The 11,273-nt window shown below is 38.4% G+C and overlaps 1 protein-coding gene across 3 annotated transcripts in view; it reads right to left on the reverse strand.

The window, feature by feature from the left end:
• Positions 1-11,273, reverse strand: part of DIP2A (disco-interacting protein 2 homolog A) — a 77,694-nt gene that overhangs the window by 43,508 nt on the left and 22,913 nt on the right. For 2 of the 3 annotated variants that reach the window (XM_014549968.1, XM_005878904.2), the window contains exons 6-8: positions 7,994-8,125; positions 4,201-4,320; positions 2,826-3,023 (exon numbers count right to left, since the gene is read on the reverse strand). In XM_014549968.1, the coding sequence (XP_014405454.1) occupies positions 2,826-3,023; positions 4,201-4,320; positions 7,994-8,125 (450 nt within the window). The remainder of the gene's footprint in view (positions 1-2,825; positions 3,024-4,200; positions 4,321-7,993; positions 8,126-11,273) is intronic. The other variant, XM_014549969.1, reaches the window with a different exon arrangement.

The following is an 11,273-nucleotide window of genomic DNA, read 5'->3' on the forward strand; positions in this document are numbered from 1 at the left end:
AGCGGCAAATCAAATCCAGACATTTACTAAAAAGATAAGGTATCATAGCCAAGAGCAATTTATTCTAGGAATACAAATATTGTTAACATTTGAAAATTAATCAAAGTAATTCATCAAATTAATGGGGGAGGGGAGGAAAACCATGACTATCTTGACAGAGAAGAAAAAGCACTTGATAAAATTCAATGTCATGGGGGGGGGGGCGGGGAGAAAGGACAATGGAGGGGAAAAAAGGGACATATGTAATATTTTCAACAATAAAGATTTATAAAAAAAATGTAGGTTAAGAAAAATAAAGGCATATATTGATGACATTGCCCCCCTCAAAAAAAAAATTCAATGTCAATCCATGATAAAAAATTTTTAGTACTCTTAGAAATAGGATTTCCTTAATCTGACAAAGAATTTCTACCATAAAAAAAAAAAAGCCTGGCCAGTGTGGTTCAGTGATTGAGCATCAACCCATGTACCATGAGGGCACTGGTTTGATTCCTGGTCAGGGCACATGCCTGGGTTGTGGGCTCGATCCCCAGTTGGGGGCTTGCAGGAGGCAGCAGATCGATGTTTTTCTCTCATCCATGTTTCTATCTCCCTTTCCCTTCCTCGCTCTCTAAAAATCAATAAAAACATATTAAAAAAAAAAAAAAGAACTTCGACAAACATCATACTTCATGACCTAAGATGGAGAATGAGGCGAGAATGCCCACTGTTCCACTCTGTACTGGAGGTTTTAGCTCGTGCAGAAGCAAGAAAAAGAAATAAAAGCGATTAAGTGCTGGAAAGGCCATAATGACATTGTTATTGTTCACAGAGGTCTGATTTTGAACACCAGATATCCAAAAGATATATGGACAAACAAGAAAATAATCAGTTAGTTTAGCAAGGTACAAAGTCACCATTTAAAAAAATCAATTGCACTTCTATATTCAAGCAACAAAATAGTAGGAAAAATTTTAATCATTCCATTATAATAAGAATAAATAATGAAAGATGCTCAAGACTTCTGTACTGAAAAGTAAAAAACATTACTGAAAGAAATTAAAGGACTTAAAAAAGGAGGAAATATTCTACTCATGAATCAATTTTCTTCAAATTGAACTACAAATTCAATGCAATGCAATCATTATCCCAGCAGGAATTTTTCCAGAAACTGACAAGGCTAATTCTGAAGTTTACTTGGAATGCAAAGGGCAGTCAAAGAAATCTTAAGGAACAATCACAGAGCTAATGGACTTCTGCACCAGACACTGAGACTCATAATACTACAGTGATTCAGGAGGTGTGGACAGACAGCACACTGACTAAACAGAACAGAGTCCGCAAACAGAACCATAGGTGCACTTTCCACCCCAATACCTGAAGAACTAGCTTTCCAATAAATGATAATGGGTCATAGATATTCCTAAGGAAATAAAATGGCTCCCATTTCACATATTAAATTGCAGATGCATTTTAACATCCAAATGTAAAAAGTAAAACAAGTTTTTAGAAGCAAAAGTAGAAAAATATTTTTGTGTCCTTAGGTTTGGCAAAGACGTTCTATAAAGGACAAAAAAAAGCACTATAGTAAAGAAAAAAATAGGTAAATTAGGTTAATACTTCTCACTTATCTAAAGCTATAAATAAACGTGTTAAAAGGCAATACAAAGAGTGGAAGAAGATATATGCAAAACATATATCTGAAAAGATGTGTATCTGTAAATATAAAGAAAACATTAGCAAATTAAACAGAAAAATGAGACAAAGATTTGGATAGTTCATAAAAGAGAATATTCAAACAGCAACAAGCATATGAAAGCATCATTAGTCATCAGGGAAATGCAATTAGCATTTCTTAAAACCACAACACACAAGAAAGGCTAAAATGAAATAAACAATGTCAAGGGTTGGCGAGGATGTGGAGCACCTGGGACTGCACACATTGCTGGTGAGAATGAAGACTGCCACTACCACTTGGAAAACTGTCTGGCAGAATGATCTAAAGCTAGACACTGCTCTCTGCATTTACACCAGCACAAGCTCCGACCTCCACATGTTCACCAGCAGACCCACAGGAGAATGTTCATAGCAGCACTATACACGATAGCCCGAAAGTGGAAACAAACCAAATGTCCATCTACTGCAGAGTGCATGTTCACAGAATAAAATAATATCCATGGATCAGAATAAACTACTACACTTCACACACATCATAGATGAGTCTCACAAACAATGCTGAGCAAAAGAGTGCAGACCCAGAACACCTTTCATGTAATCCCATCTATAGAAAATTCAAAGGCAAGTAAAGCCAGAGGTGTTAGCAGTCAGCACAACAGTTTGCCTTTAAAGTGTGGGAGGACGTGAATGCTGGAGGAGAACCTGGAAATGCTTCTCAGCTGAGTGCTGAATGCATTTACTCTGTGCATCAGGTTATGTGCTTATGACCTGTTACATAAAAACACAGTATGAAACCAAAAGATGCCAAACACAAAAAATACATACTGTACGATTCCATTTAAACAAAGTTCAAAATTAGACAGAACTAAACTCCATTGTTCAGAAATGCATATATAGATGTGAACACTTGAAGCCAAAGCAGTGGCCGGGCACCATCAGTCAGTAAGTGGTCTCCTCTGGTGGGAGGAGGCAGTGGTCTGGGATGGCCACCTGGAGTGAGGCGATGTTCTATTTGTTAAATAGTTGTGTTAGTTTCTCAGGAATTTGTTCTATCATGTTCATCAAGTGTATGTCTATGTTGTTTGTATAAAGAGAGAATATTGCTTTATTGTGACACATGTATTATTTTACAGCTAAACCACAGCCAATTGCCTTCTGTTGACACTTGCCATAGGTGAGGGTGTAGACGGCCTTCCCAGTTGTGTCCAAGGCGGTCAGACAGGGGGCTTTGGGCTGCATTGTGCCCCACCGCTGCAAGGCAGCCAGCAGTGACGGTGGCCAGGGTGTCCCCAAGGACAGAGGTTCCCCTTTCAGCACTACCATCTGGCTTCCCTCAGGCTTTGGCTGATTTGGATCTGGTTGCTGAACTATAAGCAAAATTGAAATTTTAAAATCAACATTTCATAGTATCATGCACACATTGTATTTTTAAGCATTTATATTTTATAATATTGTTTTTCTAAAATACCAATTATAAAGAGGTTAGATTTCCTTATCATTATAATAGTCATAGACCAACTGACCAAAGACAGATGGAGATTGAATCATGAATAATGATGGAGCCTGGTAACCTTAACCCCACATGACAATTCCCCAGGGTGGCAGCAGTGATGGCCAGGTTGTCACAGGGACAACCCTGACAACACCTGAGAAACAGGCACTAGTCCCTGCTTATAAAGGATAAAAGTGAGCAGAATCACCAGTTTGCTTTGGGTATTCAAAACAACTATCACCATGTTTTAGAAAAAATAAAGTTTATCATATTTTCAGTGGATATGTAACCAAAATTTGCCCTAGTGTAAGAAAGACTGCTCTCAAAAGCATTCATACGATTGAATTCTGAATTTGAAAGACATTATCTAATTAAAAGGGGAAACAATGCCCTAAAAGCAGTATCTAATCCTCAAGTAGGACGGAAACACCCAGAGCTGGTCCTCCGTGGGGCGGTGACACTTCACAGAAGCTAAGGGGCTGGCCATGTGTCCTGGTGGCTCTAACACATTCATATGCTTGTATCTTGTACTGGGCTTTATTCCTGTTCCTTATCTAGAAGTCTACACTTCTATTTCTTGGTAATTTAAAAAAAATTAATCTATATTCTTTCTTCTAAATATATATCTCAAGTAAGAGGCTAAAATTCTGAAAAAGAGCCAGAACTATACTGAAGATATAATACTTTAAAACCTTGGGAAGAAGAGTATTCTAGATTTAAAGTTTCAATAAAATTTGAATAATGTAAGTAAAATGAAACCTTAGAAGTATTCTTATAAAATACTAACCAGTGGATCAGAGGCATAAGGAAATGGTAAGTGTCTTAACTATAAGCAATGAATTTTCCACCTGTTCAAATAAAGCTAGCAGTCACATGTGATACCTAATGCACCATCACACATGGTGACTACAGGGGCTGCCAACAGAGAGAATATCACTTTATTGTGTCATAACGTCACAGTAATAACCCATGTAGGATGTACATCTGCCTGCGTCTCCAGATGTAATGGTCACCCAGTTTACACAAGTGAGCCCAAGTCTGAGGATGCTCACCTTCCAACAGCTCCTCCATATCATCCACGAAGAACTCCTTCAGTGGAGGACGCTTCGGCCTCTTCAGGGTATTCAGAAGCTGCTGGATTTTGGAGGACACTCTGCTGTTCACAGGGACACCTGCCATGGGAAGAGGAACACTGAGGTTAGAACAGGCCATAGCCTCTGGGGAACAGGACATGGAAATGAGGTCCAGTGACCAACTACATGAATAAAAAGCGCTGGCCCCATCAGACAGCCATTTTGGAATTGATTAATTCATTAACAAATACTTACTGAATGCCTTTTAGAAACTAGAACTTATTCTAAGCTAGTGGTTTTCAAAGTGGTCCAGGGGCCCCTGGGGGTGCCTGAAACCTTTTCAGAAGGTTCATGAGGTCAAACTACAATTGAGCCTTGAACAACACAGGTTTGAACTGCATGAGTCCACTTAAATGCAGATTTTTAAAAATAAATACCTGCACTATTTTTGTCTGTGGATGCAAAGGGCTGACCATATGCATTGATCTATGCCACTTTATATGGGGAATTTGAGTATTGCAGATTTCGGTATCTGTGGAAGGTCCTGGAACCAACCCCCTATAGATACTGAGGGACAACTAGTTTTTAGAAAGTCAAGTTATACGCTGATTTTCGACTATGCAGCACCAGCCACCGTTCATGGGCCAACTGTCCTTCCCTAGTCATATTAAGATACCATTTCCCTTTCACTCTCCTCCTCTCACAAGAGCACAGTGGAGTTCCCAGAGACCACACATCATGTCATAGCACAACAGACTGAATGGGGATAAGATACAGAACCAGGTATTACTGTTATGCCAGCCATGAGACCAACTGGCAACAATGGAGAAAAAGTCTATTCTTCCCCCTAAATTTTCGTTTTACAAATGTTTTTCATAAATATGAGTTATTTATGTTAAGCTATAGAGTTTATTATTTTTTAAATGAATAAATATTTTTTAAACCTTTAGTTTTAATTTCTAATATGGTAAATATCAAGAGCTATAATCCACTTAAACTAAAGCTCTTTCATGTCCTCAATAAATATTAAGAAATGCTGTTCTAGCCCGGCCAGCGTAGCTCAGTGGTTGAGCGTCAACCTATGAACCAGGAGGTCACGTTTGATTCCCAGTCAGGGCACATGCCCGGGTTTCAGGCTCGATCCCCAGTGTGGGGCAACAAGCAGTTAGAAAAATATTTAAATACCATTTACAATAGCATAAAAAATAGAACATATTTTGGGATAATTTTAACAAAATATGTGCAATAACTGCATTGAAAGCTATAAAATAGTGCTAAAATTTTTATAAGAGCTAAATAAATGGAAAAATATACTATATCAACTGAAGCATATAATATTATATTTTTATAAGAGCTAAATAAATGGAAAAATATACTATATTTATCAACTGAAGAATATAATATTATATATATTTTTTTATTTTTTATTTTTTTTTGAAAACTTTACTCGACATCAAAGGATCAAAAAGCGACGTCGCTATGAACGCTTGGCCGCCACAAGCCAGTTATCCCTGTGTATATTTTTATAAGAGCTAAATAAATGGAAAAATATACTATATTTATCAACTGAAGATGCCAAGTCTTTTCAAATTGATCTAGAGAGTCAATGAAATACCAATCAAAATCTGGCAGGAATTCTGGTAAAAATTAACAAACATTTAAAAATATATATTACAATGCAAAGAAGCTGGAATAGTCAAAGCAAATTATTTTTTAAATATTTTTATTGATTTCAGAGAGGAATGGAGAGGGGGAGAGAAATAGAAACATCAATAGTGAGAGAGACTCACTGATTGGCTACCTCCTACACACCCCTACTGGAGACTGAGCCTGCAACCCAGGCATGTGCCCTGACTGGGAATCGAACCCAGGACCTCTTGGTCTATGGGACAACACTCAATCCACTGAGCCACCACAGCCAGGCTAGTCAATGCAAATTTTAAGTTGAAAAGTAGCGTTGAGGACAAACTACACAACTTCAAGATTTATTATAAAACTACAGTAATCATGACGAGTTGCTATTTATATAAGGATGGACAAATATAGCAATTGAATAGCATAGAGGTCCCAAAAATAGATTCCTCTAATATATGGTCTACTGATTTTCATTAAAAATGCCAAAGATGCCCTAGCTGGTTTGGCTCAATGAATAGAGCATCAGCCTGCGGACTGAAGGGTCCCAGGTTCGATTCCAGTAAAGGGCACATGCCCGGGTTGTGGGCTCAATCCCCAGTAGGGGGTGTGCAGGAAGCAGCCGATTAATGATTCTCTCTCATCACTGATGTTTCGATCTCTCCCTCTTCCTCCCCCTCCCTCACTGAAATCAATAAAAATATATATTTTTTTAAAATGCCAAAGAAACTTGGTGGGAACAGAATGGTATTTATAAATGACGCTGAAATAACTGGACCTCTCTCTAAAAATCAATAAAAACATATATTTTTAATTTAAAAAAAAGTTAAACACAGACCTACTACATGATCCAGCCATTCCACTCCTGGGTATTGACCCAAAAGAAATGGAAGTACACACCCACACAAAGACCTGCATAAAAATATTCATAGAAGCTCTATTTGGAAAAGCCAAAAAATGGAAACAATCAAAATATATATTGATAGCTAAATAGATAAACTGTTTATCCAAACTGTGCATCCATAGAACAAAATCTACTCCTCAATAAAAGGAATGAACTATTGATACATGCAAGACCATGAATCTCAAAATAAGTATGTAGAATAGAAGAGTCCAGACACTAAAGAGTAAATACTGTATGATTCTATTTACATAAAATGCTAGAAAATGCAAACTAACAACAGTGCCAGGAAGTAAATCAGTGGTTGCCTAAGGGGAAGCCAAAAAAGGGTGGCAGGAGGTCTGACAAAGAAAACTTTTATGAGGGCTGGATATGTTCAGTGTCTTGATTGTATGGATGGTTTCAGGGTTGTACACATATCTTAAAACTTATAAAATCGCACATTTTAAATATGTGAAATGGATATGTCAATTTTACTCAGCTAAGCCCTTATTTAAAAAAAAAATAAAAAGAATAATAAATCAAAAATCTATTGAACCAATGGAAAGCCTGCTTCATGTTGACTTGGTATTTTCCTTTTGCATTTGAACAAGAAACTAAAAGACTTCAACACAATTTGTCCTATTGCTTAAAAGGATCAAAATACACGATCAAGGCTTAGATCTGAGAGCCCCTGGAGTTCTCTGCAATTCAAATCCAGCACACTGGAAAGAAAACTTCACATGACTTTGATAAAAGACATTAAACCTGTTAAGCAGGACCCTGAAATTGCACTGACAGCACTGGGCCTGCACATCAGGAACCACACGTGCTGCTGTGCCCATTTCACAGGTTGCTGAGAACAGTGTATGAAGACACTGCCATGTTGCAGGCGGGTGCACTCACACCAAGACTTGATCTGCTGAACACACTGTGTTGAAATAAGAGCTTTCCATGCTTCTCATTTTCCTACAATACTACAGATCCAAACTCCTTTTGCACTCAACTAAAATTTGGAGGTTTTCTCCTCCCTACTCTCCTTGTCCACTGGACCAATTATACAGATATTTCTGATCATTTCTGCACATGGTGCTTTCTGTGATAACATGCACTGCACACACTGTTCTCAGTTTACTGCACTGAAGGGTTATAACTACTGACTGGCTCAGGTTTGCTATAGCGAGTACATGAAGGGATGTTCGGTACCTGAAAAGAACCTGTGCTCAGACGCGTCAAAAGGAGAAAAAAAGACATGCTCACCACCTGATGTGTCCAGGAGGCGTCCACTGCACCCCCGAGGGACGCCTCTCACAGAGGCTGGCTGTGGACGCTCACAGTGCGAGTACTCCACAAGGCCAGTGGTGACATCAGGAGGGGCAGAGTGCAGATCTGCTTTTGAAAAACAAATCCAAAACAAAAGTGTTGTTAATTCAAAAGGCCAGTAAGTTGCTGTTTAAAGCCCATTCGAGTAAAGCTTCTCTAGCTGAGCTCTAAGCAAGGAGCATGGTATTCCAATTAATTTTGTTTTTCTCATTGACCAAGGAACTCAGGGACCTTGTGAACTCTCAGTTCCCAGACATGGTATGTAGACCTGTGTGCATGAGGGATCCAGACTAGAACCACCGACCACAGCACAGACACAGGCACGAGTGGACTCGCCTTCCATATGATGTTTTACTCAGAAATTTCCCTCGATGAAGCAGAAACACATTTCAAATCAATTGTTATTAGACCATTCTTTATTATATTATGAAAAAAACAGACTAACCCACAAACCCCCAAAGAGTATGTTGGATGTCCCAAAGACATAAGACTTTGCAGGCTTCAAAGAATAAACCTACAAAGATAAAAACTACCATTATGGCCAGTTCAACACATCTCACTGTTAAGAGACTACAACATATTTCTTTAAAGACAATTTAGTTACATACAGAAAATTTTTAAAGTCACTCCCTTCCACTGTCTGAATGTACATTTTTGTGTTGAATTTTCATTGTATGGTAGGGACATCGATCTGTTTTGTTCAGAATGCAGGCTGACTGTAAGTTGCTATCACATTATCGTTACAGTTGAGTCTCCCACTATGAAAGGCACCATGTCTGCACAACTACCAGAAATTGTGCCCTCCCATAACACTAGAGCAAGTACTTGTCCACTTGTGAGATCGAAATTAGCTATGTCAGTGGTGACCTATAACCTGTTTAATCTTCTAATGAATGCTCCTGCCATCTCAGATGGCACGCTAATATTTTAAATTTTAAATTCTGACCATCTAGCTATCATTTGATAACCTAGAAAGAAATTTTTAAAATATGTAGAAATATGAAATTATATGGAAGGAAAACACAAACTATTTACACAGCAGAAAATAGCATTTGGAAAAATCTAAATTTGTTTTTTTAAAAATATGTTTTTATTGATTTCAGAGAAGAGGGGAGAGGGAAAGATAGAAACATCAATAATGAGAGAGAATCATTGATCGGTTGCCTCCTGCATGCCCCCCCCCCCGGGGATTGAGCCTATGTGCCCTGACCGGGAATCAAACCGTAACCTCCTGGTTCATGGGTGGACACTCAACCACTGAGCCACACTGGCTGGAGGGAAAAAAAATCTAACTTTAATTATAGAACTTTCATAACCAATGAAAAAGCTTGATGTTTATGAAATCAGCCATTTAAAGTATGCCTATCATAAAGTTCTTTCAGTTTAAAAATAAATCTCCCCATCTTTCTAAATCTAACAAAAAGAATAAATGATTTTAACAGTATTCATGAAAAAGGCATAAATGGTAATCTTAACTAAAAGTAGTTTTTAAAATAATTGCATAGGACAGGGATGGGCTGGAAGGTCAATGGGGGGGGGGGGGGGTCAGAGGCTAGAGCGTCGGCCTGTGGACTCAAGAGTCCCAGGTTCGATTCCGGTCGGGGGCATGTACCTTGGTTGCGGGCACATCCCCAGTGGGGGTGTGCAGGAGGCAGCTGATAGATGTTTCTCTCTCATGGATGTTTCTAACTCTCTATTCCTCTCCCTTCCTCTCTGTAAAAAATCAATAAAATATATATTTTTTTAAAAAGAATCATCATTAAAAAAGTAAAATAGTTGCATAAAAGTAAGCAAACTACATTAAAAATAAAATTAACTACTATAACTAAAAGTACTACTTTTAAATATATGTATTTATATTTGTGTCCAAATGTTTTATGTATTTGATTTCCTTAAGCTAATATCGAAAATAATATATTTTTAAAATTATCTTTACCTAATATATGCTACCTCAAATTTTTTACCTAAATATTCTTGTTCTTTCTGTATTTCTTTCCTTAACCTAAACTGAAGAACTTAATTTAGTGTTGGACACTAAAACAAAGGATGATTTTTATAATAGAGAGAGAGAAATTGAGTGTTTTCACATTCAGAAATTCAAGCAACTATATCCAGTAAACATATAGCATATGAAGGCTATAATCACAGTATGGTATCAAACAGAGCCTAAGTTAAAATTTTTAGAAGTTACTAGAATTAATCACAGTGTGGATGCAAAGTCAAGCAAGGGGGGTGGGAGACAGACAGGTTCAGCCACACTAGCAGAGGCCAGGAGTCCTCATTGAGAGGTGATGAATCCACCTCATGAATCTTCACAATCAGAGCCTCTCTGAGAATGAAAACACCTCACTCAAACACACTTACAGCCGAATGCTTTGTTAAAAGACCCACAACTGAAAAGTTGAAGGCTGTCTGGCTAAACATTCTGACCTGTGGGCAATTTACTAATACATCAGTGCAAAAGCTATTTTTCAAGCTATCCACTGTCAATCTCCTTGAGGAAAGGTGGGCAGTAACCAGTGGCCATTGGTAGGACACCCAGGAAAGCTACCAAAACAATCTGGGCGGGCTGTTTGTCAAAGAGATCTTTTCTCCTGAAACATGCTGCCCTGCCAGCCAGTGGTCTCTGTGTACTGGAAGCACAGTGTGGCATGTGAGTTCTCATCTAAGATTCACATCACAATAGAAGAGACATGCTCAACAGAAACATGCTTCAGGCACTGATGCAACAAATTTTAAAATGAAGAGATTCAGTGCTGTGCCCACAGAGGATGGTGAGACTAAAGCTGTTGGCCACTTAATCCCAGTCCAGCCAACCATTTATTCTCAGTTCCGTCAAATGACCAAGATTTTACATGAAGAATTTCAGCACCTGAGTTCAGAGCCTGTCCGCTATGACCCCACTGAAAATACCAGCCTGTCATAGGTGCACCATTTCAGTGTTAGCAGAACAGTATCTAACAGCAAAGAAAATAAAAAGGAATCAAGAAAACTGTCAGTCTGGAAAAACCAAGATGGCGGCATAGGTAAACACCTGAAATTGCTGCCTCGCACAACCACTTCAGAACTACAACTAAAAGACAAAACAGACATCATCCAGAACCACAGGAAGGCTGGCTGAGTGGAAATTCTACAACTAGAAGGAAAGAGAAAAGCACACTGAGACTCAGAGGAGGTGCAGAAGTAAAGTGCAGAGGTACGGAGGCGCACGTGGAAA

This window comes from Myotis brandtii, unplaced genomic scaffold (genome assembly GCF_000412655.1).
Source record: "Myotis brandtii unplaced genomic scaffold, ASM41265v1 scaffold577, whole genome shotgun sequence".
Lineage (NCBI taxonomy): Eukaryota > Metazoa > Chordata > Mammalia > Chiroptera > Vespertilionidae > Myotis > Myotis brandtii.